This window comes from Pseudophryne corroboree, chromosome 4 (assembly GCF_028390025.1).
Source record: "Pseudophryne corroboree isolate aPseCor3 chromosome 4, aPseCor3.hap2, whole genome shotgun sequence".
Lineage (NCBI taxonomy): Eukaryota > Metazoa > Chordata > Amphibia > Anura > Myobatrachidae > Pseudophryne > Pseudophryne corroboree.
The window spans coordinates 50,406,110-50,423,997 of NC_086447.1; the positions used below are offsets into that span (position 1 = coordinate 50,406,110).

The 17,888-nt window shown below is 49.7% G+C and overlaps 1 protein-coding gene across 1 annotated transcript in view; it reads right to left on the reverse strand.

The window, feature by feature from the left end:
- EPHX2 (epoxide hydrolase 2) overlaps window positions 1-17,888 on the reverse strand; it is a 194,779-nt gene that overhangs the window by 62,174 nt on the left and 114,717 nt on the right. The window contains exons 15-16 of the mRNA XM_063915025.1: window positions 10,296-10,398; window positions 10,146-10,215 (exon numbers count right to left, since the gene is read on the reverse strand). Of these exons, the coding sequence (XP_063771095.1) occupies window positions 10,146-10,215; window positions 10,296-10,398 (173 nt within the window). The remainder of the gene's footprint in view (window positions 1-10,145; window positions 10,216-10,295; window positions 10,399-17,888) is intronic.

Genomic DNA, 17,888 nt, shown 5'->3' on the forward strand with positions numbered 1-17,888 from the left:
ATCTGTCTCCCTCATGCTGAGGGGTATTGCCGGAAGCTGCACTATACCTGTCAGTGAGCAGTACTGTAGTGAGTACTGTATATCTGTCTCCCTCATGCTGAGGGGTATTGCCGGAAGCTGCACTATACCTGTCAGCGAGCAGTACTGTAGTGAGTACTGTATATCTGTCTCCCTCATGCTGAGGGGTATTGCCGGAGGCTACGCTATACCTGTCAGCGAGCAGTACTGTAGTGAGTACTGTATATCTGTCTCCCTCATGCTGAGGGGTATTGCCGGAAGCTGCACTATACCTGTCAGTGAGCAGTACTGTAGTGAGTACTGTATATCTGTCTCCCTCATGCTGAGGGGTATTGCCGGAGGCTGCACTATACCTGTCAGCGAGCAGTACTGTAGTGAGTACTGTATATCTGTCTCCCTCATGCTGAGGGGTATTGCCGGAGGCTGCACTATACCTGTCAGCGAGCAGTACTGTAGCGAGTACTGTATATCTGTCTCCCTCATGCTTAGGGGTATTGCCGGAGGCTGCACTATACCTGTCAGCGAGCAGTACTGTAGTGAGTACTGTATATCTGTCTCCCTCATGCTGAGGGGTATTGCCGGAGGCTGCACTATACCTGTCAGCGAGCAGTACTGTAGTGAGTACTGTATATCTGTCTCCCTCATGCTGAGGGGTATTACCGGAGGCTATACTATACCTGTCAGAGAGCAGTACTGTAGTGAGTACTGTATATCTGTCTTCCTCATACTGAGGGGTATTACCGGAAGCTGCACTATACCTGTCAGTGAGCAGTACTGTAGCGAGTACTGTATATCTGTCTTCCTCATACTGAGGGGTATTGCCGGAGGCTGCATTATACCTGTCAGCGAGCAGTACTGTAGCGAGTACTGTATATCTGTCTTCCTCATGCTGAGGGGTATTACCGGAGGCTACACTATAATATCAGAGAGCAGTACTGTAGTGAGTACTGTATATCTGTCTCCCTCATACTGAGGGGTATTGCCGGAGGCTACGCTATACCTGTCAGCGAGCAGTACTGTAGTGAGTACTGTATATCTGTCTTCCTCATGCTGAGGGGTATTGCCGGAGGCTACACTATACCTGTCAGCGAGCAGTACTGTAGTGAGTACTGTATATCTGTCTCCCTCATGCTGAGGGGTATTGCCGGAAGCTGCACTATACCTGTCAGTGAGCAGTACTGTAGTGAGTACTGTATATCTGTCTCCCTCATGCTGAGGGGTATTGCCGGAAGCTGCACTATACCTGTCAGTGAGCAGTACTGTAGTGAGTACTGTATATCTGTCTCCCTCATGCTGAGGGGTATTGCCGGAGGCTGCACTATACCTGTCAGCGAGCAGTACTGTAGTGAGTACTGTATATCTGTCTCCCTCATGCTGAGGGGTATTGCCGGAGGCTGCACTATACCTGTCAGCGAGCAGTACTGTAGCGAGTACTGTATATCTGTCTCCCTCATGCTTAGGGGTATTGCCGGAGGCTGCACTATACCTGTCAGCGAGCAGTACTGTAGTGAGTACTGTATATCTGTCTCCCTCATGCTGAGGGGTATTGCCGGAGGCTGCACTATACCTGTCAGCGAGCAGTACTGTAGTGAGTACTGTATATCTGTCTCCCTCATGCTGAGGGGTATTACCGGAGGCTATACTATACCTGTCAGAGAGCAGTACTGTAGTGAGTACTGTATATCTGTCTTCCTCATACTGAGGGGTATTACCGGAAGCTGCACTATACCTGTCAGTGAGCAGTACTGTAGCGAGTACTGTATATCTGTCTTCCTCATACTGAGGGGTATTGCCGGAGGCTACACTATAATGTCAGCGAGCAGTACTGTAGTGAGTACTGTATATCTGTCTCCCTCATGCTGAGGGGTATTACGGGAGGCTATACTATACCTGTCAGCGAGCAGTACTGTAGTGAGTACTGTATATCTGTCTTCCTCATACTGAGGGGTATTGCCGGAGGCTACGCTATACCTGTCAGCGAGCAGTACTGTAGTGAGTACTGTATATCTGTCTCCCTCATGTTGAGGGGTATTGCTGGAGGCTACGCTATACCCGTCAGCGAGCAGTACTGTAGTGAGTACTGTATATCTGTCTCCTCATACTGAGGGGTATTGCCGGAGGCTGCGCTATACCTGTCAGCGAGCAGTACTGTAGTGAGTACTGTATATCTGTCTCCCTCATGCTGAGGGGTATTACCGGAGGCTGCACTATACCTGTCAGTGAGCAGTACTGTAGCGAGTACTGTATATCTGTCTCCCTCATGCTGAGGGGTATTGCCGGAAGCTGCACTATAATGTCAGCGAGCAGTACTGTAGCGAGTACTGTATATCTGTCTCCCTCATGCTGAGGGGTATTGCCGGAGGCTGCATTATACCTGTCAGCGAGCAGTACTGTAGCGAGTACTGTATATCTGTCTTCCTCATGCTGAGGGGTATTACCGGAGGCTACACTATAATATCAGAGAGCAGTACTGTAGTGAGTACTGTATATCTGTCTTCCTCATGCTGAGGGGTATTACCGGAGGCTACACTATAATATCAGAGAGCAGTACTGTAGTGAGTACTGTATATCTGTCTCCCTCATACTGAGGGGTATTGCCGGAGGCTACGCTATACCTGTCAGTGAGCAGTACTGTAGTGAGTACTGTACATCTGTCTCCCTCATGCTGAGGGGTATTGCCGGAAGCTGCACTATACCTGTCAGTGAGCAGTACTGTAGTGAGTACTGTATATCTGTCTTCCTCATGCTGAGGGGTATTACCGGAGGCTACACTATAATATCAGAGAGCAGTACTGTAGTGAGTACTGTATATCTGTCTCCCTCATACTGAGGGGTATTGCCGGAGGCTACGCTATACCTGTCAGTGAGCAGTACTGTAGTGAGTACTGTACATCTGTCTCCCTCATGCTGAGGGGTATTGCCGGAAGCTGCACTATACCTGTCAGTGAGCAGTACTGTAGTGAGTACTGTATATCTGTCTCCCTCATACTGAGGGGTATTGCCGGAGGCTACGCTATACCTGTCAGTGAGCAGTACTGTAGTGAGTACTGTACATCTGTCTCCCTCATGCTGAGGGGTATTGCCGGAAGCTGCACTATACCTGTCAGTGAGCAGTACTGTAGTGAGTACTGTACATCTGTCTCCCTCATGCTGAGGGGTATTGCCGGAAGCTGCACTATACCTGTCAGCGAGCAGTACTGTAGTGAGTACTGTATATCTGTCTCCCTCATGCTGAGGGGTATTGCCGGAGGCTGCACTATAATGTCAGCGAGCAGTACTGTAGTGAGTACTGTGTATCTGTCTCCCTCATGCTGAGGGGTATTGCCGGAGGCTGCACTATACCTGTCAGCGAGCAGTACTGTAGTGAGTACTGTATATCTGTCTCCCTCATGCTGAGGGGTATTGCCGGAGGCTGCACTATACCTGTCAGCGAGCAGTACTGTAGTGAGTACTGTATATCTGTCTCCCTCATGCTGAGGGGTATTGCCGGAGGCTGCACTATAATGTCAGCGAGCAGTACTGTAGTGAGTACTGTGTATCTGTCTCCCTCATGCTGAGGGGTATTGCCGGAGGCTACGCTATACCTGTCAGCGAGCAGTACTGTAGTGAGTACTGTATATCTGTCTCCCTCATGCTGAGGGGTATTGCCGGAGGCTGCACTATACCTGTCAGCGAGCAGTACTGTAGTGAGTACTGTATATCTGTCTCCCTCATGCTGAGGGGTATTACCGGAGGCTATACTATACCTGTCAGAGAGCAGTACTGTAGTGAGTACTGTATATCTGTCTTCCTCATACTGAGGGGTATTACCGGAAGCTGCACTATACCTGTCAGTGAGCAGTACTGTATATCTGTCTTCCTCATACTGAGGGGTATTGCCGGAGGCTACACTATAATGTCAGCGAGCAGTACTGTAGTGAGTACTGTATATCTGTCTCCCTCATGCTGAGGGGTATTACGGGAGGCTATACTATACCTGTCAGCGAGCAGTACTGTAGTGAGTACTGTATATCTGTCTTCCTCATACTGAGGGGTATTGCCGGAGGCTACGCTATACCTGTCAGCGAGCAGTACTGTAGTGAGTACTGTATATCTGTCTTCCTCATGCTGAGGGGTATTGCCGGAGGCTACACTATACCTGTCAGAGAGCAGTACTGTAGTGAGTACTGTATATCTATCTCCCTCATGCTGAGGGGTATTGCCGGAGGCTACACTATACCTGTCAGAGAGCAGTACTGTAGTGAGTACTGTATATCTGTCTTCCTCATGCTGAGGGGTATTGCCGGAGGCTACACTATACCTGTCAGCGAGCAGTACTGTAGTGAGTACTGTATATCTGTCTCCCTCATGTTGAGGGGTATTGCTGGAGGCTACGCTATACCCGTCAGCGAGCAGTACTGTAGTGAGTACTGTATATCTGTCTCCTCATACTGAGGGGTATTGCCGGAGGCTACATTATACCTGTCAGCGAGCAGTACTGTAGTGAGTACTGTATATCTGTCTCCCTCATGCTGAGGGGTATTACCGGAGGCTGCACTATACCTGTCAGCGAGCAGTACTGTAGTGAGTACTGTATATCTGTCTCCCTCATGCTGAGGGGTATTGCCGGAGGCTGCATTATACCTGTCAGCGAGCAGTACTGTAGCGAGTACTGTATATCTGTCTTCCTCATGCTGAGGGGTATTACCGGAGGCTGCACTATACCTGTCAGTGAGCAGTACTGTATATTTGTCTCCCTCATGCTGAGGGGTATTGCCGGAGGCTACGCTATACCTGTCAGCGAGCAGTACTGTAGTGAGTACTGTATATCTATCTCCCTCATGCTGAGGGGTATTGCCGGAGGCTGCACTATACCGGTCAGCGAGCAGTACTGTAGTGAGTACTGTATATCTGTCTCCCTCATGCTGAGGGGTATTGCCGGAGGCTACGCTATACCTGTCAGCGAGCAGTACTGTAGTGAGTACTGTATATCTGTCTCCCTCATGCTGAGGGGTATTGCCGGAGGCTACGCTATACCTGTCAGCGAGCAGTACTGTAGTGAGTACTGTATATCTGTCTCCCTCATGCTGAGGGGTATTACCGGAGGCTACACTATACCTGTCAGTGAGCAGCACTGTAGTGAGTACTGTATATCTGTCTTCCTCATACTGAGGGGTATTAGTACTGTATATCTGTCTCCCTCATGCTGAGGGGTATTACCGGAGGCTACGCTATACTTGTCAGTGAGCAGTACTGTAGCAAGTACTGTATATCTGTCTCCCTCATGCTGAGGGGTATTGCCGGAGGCTGCACTATACCTGTCAGCGAGCAGTACTGTAGCGAGTACTGTATATCTGTCTCCCTCATGATGAGGGGTATTGCCGGAGGCTGCACTATACCTGTCAGCGAGCAGTACTGTAGCGAGTACTGTATATCTGTCTCCCTCATGCTGAGGGGTATTGCCGGAGGCTACACTATACCTGTCAGCGAGCAGTACTGTAGCGAGTACTGTATATCTGTCTCCCTCATGCTGAGGGGTATTGCCGGAGGCTGCACTATACCTGTCAGTGAGCAGTACTGTAGCGAGTACTGTATATCTGTCTCCCTCATGCTGAGGGGTATTGCCGGAGGCTGCGCTATACCTGTCAGTGAGCAGTACTGTAGCGAGTACTGTATATCTGTCTCCCTCATGCTGAGGGGTATTGCCGGAGGCTGCACTATACCTGTCAGTGAGCAGTACTGTAGCGAGTACTGTATATCTGTCTCCCTCATGCTGAGGGGTATTGCCGGAGGCTGCGCTATACCTGTCAGCGAGCAGTACTGTAGCGAGTACTGTATATCTGTCTCCCTCATGCTGAGGGGTATTGCCGGAGGCTGCATTATACCTGTCAGTGAGCAGTACTGTAGTGAGTACTGTATATCGGTCTCCCTCATGCTGAGGGGTATTGCCGGAGGCTACACTATACCTGTCAGTGAGCAGTACTGTAGTGAGTACTGTATATCTGTCTTCCTCATGCTGAGGGGTATTGCTGGAGGCTACGCTATACGTGTCAGTGAGCAGTACTGTAGTGAGTACTGTATATCTGTCTCCCTCATGCTGAGGGGTATTGCCGGAAGCTGCACTATACCTGTCAGTGAGCAGTACTGTAGTGAGTACTGTATATCTGTCTCCCTCATGCTAAGGGGTATTGCCGGAGGCTGCGCTATACCTGTCAGTGAGCAGTACTGTAGCGAGTATTGTATATCTGTCTCCCTCATGCTGAGGGGTATTGCCGGAGGCTGCACTATACCTGTCAGTGAGCAGTACTGTAGTGAGTACTGTATATCTGTCTCCCTCATGCTGAGGGGTATTGCCGGAGGCTGCACTATACCTGTCAGCGAGCAGTACTGTAGCGAGTACTGTATATCTGTCTCTCTCATACTGAGGGGTATTGCCGGAGGCTGCGCTATACCTGTCAGAGAGCAGTACTGTAGTGAGTACTGTATATCTGTCTCCCTCATGCTGAGGGGTATTACCGGAGGCTATACTATACCTGTCAGCGAGCAGTACTGTGGTGAGTACTGTATATCTGTCTCCCTCATGCTGAGGGGTATTGCCGGAGGCTACACTATACCTGTCAGCGAGCAGTACTGTAGTGAGTACTGTATATCTGTCTCCCTCATGCTGAGGGGTATTACCGGAGGCTATACTATACCTGTCAGCGAGCAGTACTGTAGCGAGTATTGTATATCTGTCTCCCTCATGCTGAGGGGTATTACCGGAGGCTATACTATACCTGTCAGCGAGCAGTACTGTAGCGAGTATTGTATATCTGTCTCCCTCATGCTGAGGGGTATTGCCGGAGGCTGCACTATACCTGTCAGTGAGCAGTACTGTAGTGAGTACTGTATATCTGTCTCCCTCATGCTGAGGGGTATTGCCGGAGGCTACGCTATACCTGTCAGAGAGCAGTACTGTAGTGAGTACTGTATATCTGTCTCCCTCATGCTGAGGGGTATTACCGGAGGCTATACTATACCTGTCAGCGAGCAGTACTGTAGCGAGTACTGTATATCTGTCTCCCTCATGCTGAGGGGTATTACCGGAGGCTGCACTATACCTGTCAGCGAGCAGTACTGTAGTGAGTACTGTATATCTGTCTCCCTCATGCTGAGGGGTATTGCCGGAGGCTGCACTATACCTGTCAGCGAGCAGTACTGTAGTGAGTACTGTATATCTGTCTCCCTCATGCTGAGGGGTATTGCCGGAGGCTACGCTATACCTGTCAGAGAGCAGTACTGTTGTGAGTACTGTATATCTGTCTCCCTCATGCTGAGGGGTATTACCGGAGGCTATACTATACCTGTCAGCGAGCAGTACTGTAGCGAGTACTGTATATCTGTCTCCCTCATGCTGAGGGGTATTGCCGGAGGCTGCACTATACCTGTCAGTGAGTAGTACTGCAGTGAGTACTGTATATCTGTCTCCCTCATGATGAGGGGTATTACCGGAGGCTGCACTATACCTGTCAGTGAGTAGTACTGTAGCGAGTACTGTATATCTGTCTCCCTCATGCTGAGGGGTATTACCGGAGGCTACGCTATACCTGTCAGTGAGCAGTACTGCAGTGAGTACTGTATATCTGTCTCCCTCATGATGAGGGGTATTACCGGAGGCTGCACTATACCTGTCAGTGAGTAGTACTGTAGTGAGTACTGTATATCTGTCTCCCTCATGCTAAGGGGTATTACCGGAGGCTATACTATACCTGTCAGCGAGCAGTACTGTAGTGAGTACTGTGTATCTGTCTCCCTCATGCTGAGGGGTATTGCCGGAGGCTACGCTATACCTGTCAGCGAGCAGAACTGTAGCGAGTACTGTATATCTGTCTCCCTCATGCTGAGGGGTATTACCGGAGGCTACACTATAATGTCAGCGAGCAGTACTGTAGCGAGTACTGTATATCTGTCTACCTCATGCTGAGGGGTATTGCCGGAGGCTATACTATACCTATCAGTGAGTAGTACTGTAGTGAGTACTGTATATCTGTCTCCCTCATGCTAAGGGGTATTGCCGGAGGCTACACTATACCTGTCAGCGAGCAGTACTGTAGTGAGTACTGTATATCTGTCTCCCTCATGCTGAGGGGTATTGCCGGAGGCTACGCTATACCTGTCAGCGAGCAGTACTGTAGCGAGTACTGTATATCTGTCTCCCTCATGCTGAGGGGTATTACCGGAGGCTACGCTATACCTGTCAGCGAGCATGAGCACTGCTATGAGAAACATGGCGGCTGCTGCATAATGACTCCCATCGCCATCACTGTAAGCACTCGGCTGCATTGCTGTAAGTCTGCCAGTAAGACGTGAAGCACAGATACTGGAGGAGCATTATCTGAGGACTTTATGCTGAGCACTTTGTAGCGACAGGATGTGGAAGACGTCAAATGAAAAAAATCCTACTTCTATAAGCAGCTGATTATCCTGCGCAGAGGGAAGTGCTGGGTGCTCTGTGTGTGAGAGAAAACAGCAGCAGGGATTACACTTGTAGCCTACTATACCTGTTGCCAACAGAGGTCTATGGATATTACTACGGCAGCACGCCAAGGCCTCAGAGCCAAGCACTGCCCGCCGTCCTAGGACACACGGTGTGTACTCTCAAACATCTGGACCATTTCCCTGTTGGTGGGACCCTTAATTATATGCAAGATTTAATAAATAATCACATGAAATGTGGTGCTGCCAAACACATCCTCTAGTACGTCGTCTCACATCTGCCCGCAGACAGCAGCCAGGGAACCTGCGGTGTGCACAGGATTAACTCTTTGCTTTGTCTGATTTCCCTGCTATCTGCAGCTTGATAGGATTAGAGAGAGCTGATCACGGGGCAGTGAGACACTATTTGTCAGAGGCAATGGCAGGTCATTGGAGAGATCATTCCTGACCCTTGCGGGAGGCAGACATCATGGACCTTCTGGGATAAGTAGCTCAAACATTACAAAAGCTTGGCGCCATCAGGGAATTGCTGTGGACAAGAGTATACTTAAAAGGGTCCTCGGAGATGGAGCCAACTCTCTACCCTGCCACCACTTGCCCGATATCTACATCATCTGCCACTTCCGTTATCTGCTCCTTGTCGTAGTGCCCTGATGTTTTCCTAGCGTCACACAGCTTCCTGTATGTACTATACAGTCTGTGCTGTTACTCACACAGAAAAAGCCATGTATCTCTTTTCCTCCTCTCAGGGAACTGTGTGAGAAGCCATGCGGATATATATATACTACAGATATGTCCTCATACATCTTTGCTGCAGTCACGCCAAACAGCCCCTCTTGGCACGCCAGGTCGGGCGTCTTTTTTGCAGAAATACACTGTAATGTGACTAGGACGCACCAGGAGACCGTGCTGATTACTGTGATATGTGACACCTGTATATCTGGGTGCGACTGAGTTTCTGAATCTGTACACAAAGTGTTACAATGTAGCAGCCGCAGCTTTTATCCAATACAAGTTCTGTTCTGCTCCATATACAGACTCAGTCACACACAATATACAAGTGTCATTAATCAGCGAGTCTCCCTGTGTGTCCTAGTTACATTGCGCTGTGACTACAGGCCCATACACACTGGGCGATTTTGAGCTGAAAGCAGATCACTTTTGATGTTTTGAGCTGCTTTCAGCCCAACGTTAGCAGAGATGGCTGAGTCCTGTAGGCTCACTCACACCAGGTTTCTCCCACTGCATCCTGAGGCTGGATGGAGGAGGACACACCTGTAGATCTCAGATAGTTTTGCATTCATAACTCTATGGGGCTTATTGCATTACAGTATCGCAGTGCAGCACTCCTGAATTAGCTCAAACCTATTCTGCAACACAGGCCACAGCTCCGAGAGTAGGAATAAGCAGACGTCAAATCGATACTGTTACATCACTGAGCGGGAGGGGGTAGAAGAAGATGAAGCGCATTGTAAGGAGATACCGTACGTAGCTTGTAAATAAAATAACACATCCTATATTGTGTATTATCACAAGTGTTTTGGTTTTTCTTCAATTAAGCATTTTTACGATATCCCCTTTCCCACAAACAAACAAACACCACCTCTGCATGTGCTGGTGCTATCTACGTTCAGACATACAGACGTCTCCCGGATTACTGTACACAAAGTTACCTTCCAGCCGTGGGCGGTCTTTGTCCACTCCCAGCTCCTGTCCATATTTCTATACCAGTTCAGCGGACCCCTGAGAAGTACAGGAGGAGAAACGTTTTGAAGATGATGTTAACAAGTTCCGCAAATAAATAAATGAGATACCTGCCGTACCTGAACCCGCTCTTCTTGAACTGGGCGACATAGAACTGCAGCTCAGATTCACCAAGTATTTTGCAGAGAGGTATTTCCTCCGGTAGATCGACAAACAGCCCACCTGTAACAGAGAGAAAGCGGTGACACGGCCGTAAGAGGCGTATCGGGTTAGAACACACACAGTATCTATAGAGGGAACCGGACTTTAGAGGACCCATGCTACAGCAAAGCGTCAATCTCCAGTATCTATGCATGGGGGGATATTATTCTCTGTGATATCAGCAGATCTATAGGAGTTAGGTCACCAAGCAGAAGAGGGGAGCAGCCTGTTATTACGACAGCTGTACGTCCTTTATCTTGCCGAAAAAAATCAGCAAAGAAAAGCTACATTCGCACAAAGCCGGTTATCGTCAGTTACCCATAGGCTAGAACAGTATTGTGTTTTTCTGTTTGTGCCAATGGCAGTTTCCATGGAGTGGTTTTTTGTTGACATTCATAATGTTTATATGAGAATGTTGACATGGTTGTAATGTGAAAATGCAGCATGTCGACATTTAGCACATTAATATTAATCATTCCTCACTGATGAAATGCCGACGTGATTAGAGTGACGACAAAACTTCCCTGGTGGTCTAGTGGTGATTTATCTGGTACAGCGGCTCTAACGCGGTCAGTGGTCAGGAGATGAGAACTACCGACAGATCCAGAGACGCTTCCAGTGGTACGTATGCCTAACCCTTAACCCTCCTCCTAGCACCTAACCCTAACCTCCCCTTCTGTAGCCTAACCCTCCCCATAGTGCCTAACCCTGACCTCCCCTTCTGTAGCCTAACCCTCCCCATAGTGCCTAACCCTGACCTCCCCTTCTGTAGCCTAATCCTAACCCTCCCAATAATGCTGCCTTAACCCCAAACCTCCCCCTGTGCCTAATCCTAACTGTGACCGGACGGTCCCGTACGAAAGCCCTCACTGCTTTCACGTCCCGTCCCCAGTACACAGAATGGATGTTTAGGTCACACGGGACCTGGCCTCATAGGGGATTCACGCTTACCATCAGTAACTGCCTGTTACTGACTCCACCCACTGCGCAGTGGGCAAGTTCTGCGCTGCCACCACCAAACTCCTAACCTGCCCTGGCATCTGGAACCACAGTTCTGCTCTGTATGCGTTGACAGGCCGCCTTACCACACCTGTGTGGTGCTGACGAATCCCCACTAGTTGCTTGACTAGGCCTCTGCCGGTAGCTGGCAGAAGGCGGAACTTGGGAGACGCTGGATACACCCTGGACAGCCGGAAAACGGAGCTAGGTTTCGCCTAGTCCTGAAGGTCACAAGATGAAGTGGTCGTCTTGGGGCAGATGATGTTTATTTGCTCAAATAGCCTTCAAAAAGACTCTTCCCTATTGCTAGGGGCAACATCAATACAGCAAGATGTTACAGCAGAATGAAAATGGTAGAATACACTTTTCATGGGGCATCTGCCCTCCTTTTATCCTGCTCCAATACACAATACCACAGGGGGTAAGTCCGCCCTGTGGTTTACAACCAATCAATGTTTACCCATGAGCTGTGCATGCCTTGGTCACATGCACAGCTACCATTGTTCTCTATGGACAGTGGGGAGTGGTCACTCTCTTTTGACCGCCCCATCCTGGAGGATCTGAATCCGCCCCAGTGACGTTCAGTATGCACTGGGGGAAGTTTTCCCGCCGAGACTTACTTCCAGGAATCTGCCTGGGACCCAGCTCAGCATCTGCAGCCTGAATTCGGGCTCCAGAGCTGGCAGCCTAGATCCCCAGTCAGGGTTTCCTGCTCACAAAAGGCGATCTCTATGGAGCTCCAGAAAACCACTCAGCTTGTTGGAAAACGGAGCTTTTCCTCTCTCTTCCCATGCTACTTTTAAGTTGGATGCTGAAGGAGAAAGCATTCCGTTTCGGGGAAAAGGTCTGGAGGAACAGCCTGCACAGCCATGGATTCCCCCTCCTGGGACACAACAACCAGTAAGTGCATTTTACCTTAAATTACATTTATATACTCTGTACATTTATCTTTAAATATACACTGAGCCTGTGCCCTACACTAGGCTCTACATACCCAGGCACTGCAGTACCTTACCACACTGTATATATACATATATACACACACACACATATACATACATACATACATACATACATACATACATGTACATTTAAGCACATTGTTGTTTTACTTTATGCCCAGCGCTCAGTGGCTGCAAGGGCTCTCTCACTGTCCTCAGGGCGCACTGGGGGGGAACTGGCTGCAGCAGGGGCTAACTGTTACCTGTCCCGCTGCTGCCTCCCCCCACCACCCAGTGTGGCTGAAATTGCTGCCTCGCCGCAGCCCCCCAATCCGAGGCTGCGGCGCACCCCCCTTCTGAAACCTAGCGGCTCATCCCGTGCCTCTGGAGCGCTGAGGCGCTGGAAGCATAGCTCCCGGTCCCCAGCATCCAGTTACCTACACATGCCGCCGCTAGGGAGCCGGCTAGCCCAGTCCCCCGTGAGCGGCGCACCCCCCAGAAGCGCAGCAGCCCGTCCCGGCTTCTGAGGCTGGCCACCTCCATAGAGCTGAGGCGCCGGGAGCAGAACTCCCGGCCCCCAGCGGTGGAACACACACAGAGCGCTGCAGCGGGAGCTGAACTCCCGGCTGCAGCGGATCTCTCTCCTCCCCCGGCACGCACACACAGCTCAGCACACCGGGGGCTGCCTTCACTGCCGCGGTCGCCAGAGAGGTCCGGACCCACGGCGCACATTAAAATGACATTTTTTAAAACATCTACGGCGCCTAGCGCCCATAACATTGAAAGATGGCGCCCAGCACCAGTACATTGTAACATCTATTTTTTAACCCTAGCCAGGAATCCCGGGATTGAAAAAATGGCTTGGGATTGGCCTCCCCACTCCCCTCCCACACCTAACCCTTCCTTTGGTGCCTAACTCTCCCCCCCACCACCCCCACCTAATCCTAAACTTCTGCTGCCAGTCTCTGTAGAATGTCAACATCTCACATCTCTATTACCGTGACCTAGTGTGGAGAAAGAGGGGAAACTAAAACGCACGGGTGGATGGCAGGAACAGCCCTTTAAATAGGGGACTGAGAAATAGTTTCTGGTGCAAGGTAAAGGTTTCACTGCACCTTCCCGCTATAGACAATGGATCTTCTATCTATGAAGGGAAGGGGAGCGATTGTTTCTAGCCAATAAGAGACAGACCCCTGCAAGTAATGTAAAACTAGGCCTCATTATAGTTTAATCCTTGGCAGTCTTTATCGGAGTACTTCTATCCATTAGACTGTAATGTGACGCTATAGCGTTTGCATTACGCCGGCCTTTTATGAAATGTGAAATCAGACTACAGCTATGTAGATTTATCATTCCAGAAATGTTAATAGATGAAAAAAAAAATCCCTCGACACATAGAAGCGTACAACGCTAATGTGATGGATAGACTTGTAAAGCGGCGATGACTGGCACAAACACAGCGCGCCAAAGATGGATGTCACGTCAAGGAAAGAAAGTCTCTATTGAGTCCCCAGACAGTGTCTGCACTACATTATTGTGTTAGCCGGTCGCTCTGTACGGACCAGCGCTCCCGCCGTGCCTCTCTGTGTAACAAGCTTAAGTATTATCATCATGTAATGTACAGGAAGATCCCCCCCTTGTGATAATCTATTCTACAGGATGAAACATTGCGGTGTCCAAAGTAACTGATTGTGCCATAGATCAGAGAGTTATCTTATTAGGCACAGGAATATTCTGCATTCCAGCACAAAGGCCATGTGTGTAACGCAGTACGGTAATGCCCACTACAAGGGGCTAACACAGACTGCGGTATAGGAGATGTGGATTAACGGGCGGTAACGATAAAGCGCGCACACACACACACACACACACACACACACACACACAAAGCCACTGTAGCGGTTTATCTAACTTTAAATCATTAGCATTAAAGTGTTTGTCCATTAATCAGATGGGTTAGTTTCATTATACTTTTTTAACTGAAAAGGAGATTTATGGTAAGACCTTACCTTTGTTAAATCTTTCTGCAAGGTACACTGAATTCCACAGGGAATAACATTGGGGTGTAGAGTTGGATCTTGATCTGAGGCACCAACAGGCTAAAGCTTTGACTGTTCCCAGGATGCCTTGCACCGCCTCCTCTATAACCCCACCTCCGTGCACAGGAGCTGTTTTGTTAACCAGTCCAATGCAGTAGCAGGTAAAAGAGACGATAACCGTTAGTAGCCACCACGAACCACATTCTCACGACAGGAGAAGGTAGCAGCGGCTAATGCCATACCAACCCAAAGAAGCTAAGTGCGTCAGGGTGGGCGCCTTGTGGAACCCAGTGTACCTCGCAGAAAGAGATTTAACAAGGGTAAGTCTTACCATAAATCTCCTTTTCTGCAGCGGGGTACATTGGTATTCCACATGGAATAACATCGGAGATGTCCTAAAGCAGTTCCTCATGGGAAGGGACGCACTGTAGCGGGCACAAAAAAGCCGGCGTCCAAAGGAAGCATCCTGGGAGGCGGAAGTATCAAAGGCATAGAACCATATGAACATGTTCACTGAAGACCAATTAGCCGCCTTGCACAATTGTTCTAGGGACGCACCACGGCGGGCCGCCCAAGAGGGTCCAACAGACGCGTAGAATGGACCTTGATAGTAGCAGGAGCTGGAAGTCCAGCCTGTACATAAGCTTGTACAATCACCATTCTAATCCATCTGGCCAAAGTTTGCTTATTCGCAGGCCAGCCACGTTTGTGAAAACCAAAAAGGACAAAGAGAATTAGATCTCCTAAGAGAGGCAGTTCTCTTCACATAGATACGGAGGGCCCGTACCACATCCAAAGACCGCTCTTTGGAGGACAAATCAGGAGAGATAAAGGCCGTAACCATAATCTCTTGGTTAAGTTGGTAAGAGGACACCACCTTAGGTAGATAACCGGGGTGAGTTCTAATAACCGCACGATCACGGTGAAAAATCAGAAAGGGAGACCTACAGGATAAGGCACCCAAGTCTGAAACCCGTCTAGTAGAGGCAATAGCCAGCAAAAACAAGACCTTAATCGCAAGCCATTTAAGGTCCACAGACTCAAGAGGTTCAAACGGAGACTCTTGTAGGGCATCCAGAGCAACCAACAAATCCCATGGAGCCACAGGAGAAACACAGGGAGGTTAAATCCGTAAGACACTCTGAGTGAAGGTATGAACGTCAGGCAGAGTCGCAATTTTTCGAACCTTGAGGGAGGCCAGACGAAGGCCTGAGTCCAGGCTCTGTTGCAGAAACACCAAACGTTTGGCAGTACTGCACTTGTATGCATCAAAATTCTTAGTCGCACACCAGGTGAAGTAAGAATTCCAGACTCTATAATAAATCCGACCCGAAGCCGGTTTATGGGCTTTCAACATCGTTTGAATGACCGCCTCAGGAAAACCTTTGGCCCTTAGAACTGAAGCTTCAAGAGCCACGCCGTCAAAGCCAGTCGGGCCAAATCCTGGTAGACACAGGGGCCCTGAACGAGGAGGTCTGGGCGTTGCGGAAGCAGAAGAGGATGCTCTATCAAGAGACCCTGTAGGTCTGGGAACCAATGCCGTCTGGGCCACGCTGGAGCGATCAGAAGCAGAATTCCTCCTTTTTGCTTGAACTTCCTTATCACCCTGGGCAGAAGCGACACCGGAGGGAACACGTACGGCAGCCGAAAGTTCCATGGAATTGTCAGTGCGTCCACGAACGCTGCTTGAGTATCCCTTGTACTTGCTCCAAAGACCGGTACCTTGTGATTGTGTCAGGACGCCATCAGGTCCACATCTGGTAGGCCCAACTTGTCCACTAAGAGTTAAATACTTCTAGATGAAGGCTCCACTCTCCGGCGTGTACGTCCTGATGACTGAGGAAGTCCGCTTCCCGGTTGAGGACCCCCGGAATGACCGCTGCAGATATGGCTGGCAGATGGCGTTCCGCCCATTGAAGAATCTTTGACACTTCCAACGTTGCCATGCGGCTTCGAGTGCCGCCTTGATGATTTATGTACGCCACCGTGGTGGCGTTGTCCGATTGTACTTGAACAGGCCTGTTCTGTACCAGAGGCAGGGCAAGCTTCAGAGCATTGAACACTGACCGCAACTCCAGAAAATTTATCGGGAGGAGAGATTCCTCCCTGGTCCACCGACCCTGAAGAGTGTTGCTCCAACACCACGCCCCAACCCCGCAGACTGGCATCGGTCGTTAGGAGGACCCAGTTGGAGATCCAAAAGGGACGACCCCTGCTCAATTGTTGGTCCTGTAACCACCAGCTCAGTGACAGACGAACCTCCGGAGTCAAGGAGATCATGCGAGATCTGGTCCGGTGAGGCAGGCCATCCCACTTGGCAAGGATTAGCTTCTGCAGGGGATGAGAGTGATATTGGGCGTACTCTACCATGTTGAAAGCCGACACCATGAGGCCTAGTACTTGCATCGCCGTGTGTATCAACACTCGCGGACGAGAGAGAAAGCATCTTATCCTGTCCTGAAGCTTCAGGACCTTCTCTTGGGACAAGAACAACTGTTGGTTGTGTGTGTCCAACAATGCCCCCAGGTGCACCATGCTCTGAGCAGGGACCAGGGAGGATTTTTTCCAGTTGACGAGTCACCCGTGGGCTTGCAGGAATTAGACCGTACGTTCCAAATGACGGAGGAGAACCTCCGGGGAGTTTGCCAGGATCAACAAGTCATCCAAATTCGTCAGGATCCTGATACCCTGACGGCGGAGCAGAGCCGTCATAACCGCCATGACCTTAGTGAAGATTCGCGGAGCCGTGGTCAGTCCAAAAGGTAAGGCCCGGAATTGATAATGTAGGTTTGCCAATAGCAAACTGCAGGCATTGCTGATGCGACATGGCAATAGGTATATGTAGGTAAGCATCCTGTATATCCAGGGATACCACATAGTCCATGGGTTCCAAGGCCAGAACAATAGAGCGAAGAGTTTCTATACGGAACTTGGATACCTTCACAAATTTGTTCAAAGACTTGAGGTTGAGAATGGGCCGGGAGGAACCATTCGGTTTCGGAACTAGGAACAACGTTGAATAGTACCCCCTGCCTCTCTGAGCCAGAGGCACCGGCACTATCACTCCTGTGTCCAGGAGGGATTGTACAACCGAATGGAGAGATTTTGCTTTCACCGGATCCAAAGGGATAGTTGTCGAGCAAAACTGGCGAAGGGGACGTTTCTTGAAAGAGATGGCGTATCCGTGAGTGACGATTTCCCTTACCCAGGCGTCTGAAGTGGTCTGTAACCATACCTGGGCAAACCGTAGAAGTCAGCCTCCCACCCTGGACCCGCCCTGTCATACAGCAGGCTTGTCTGGTTTGGAAGCAGGCTGACGGGCAGCCCAGGAACGTTTAAGTTTGGGCTTAGAGGTTTTGGAAGTGCGAGCCTGCTTCGGGTACGCCTGACCCTTTGCTTTACTTGGAGGTCGAAAGGAACGAAAAGTGGTACTTTTAGCCTTCGGAGCCGAAGGATTAGTACTTGGTAGACATGCAGTTTTAGCAAACACTAAGTCAGCAACAATCTTGTTCAGATCTTCCCCAAAAAGGAT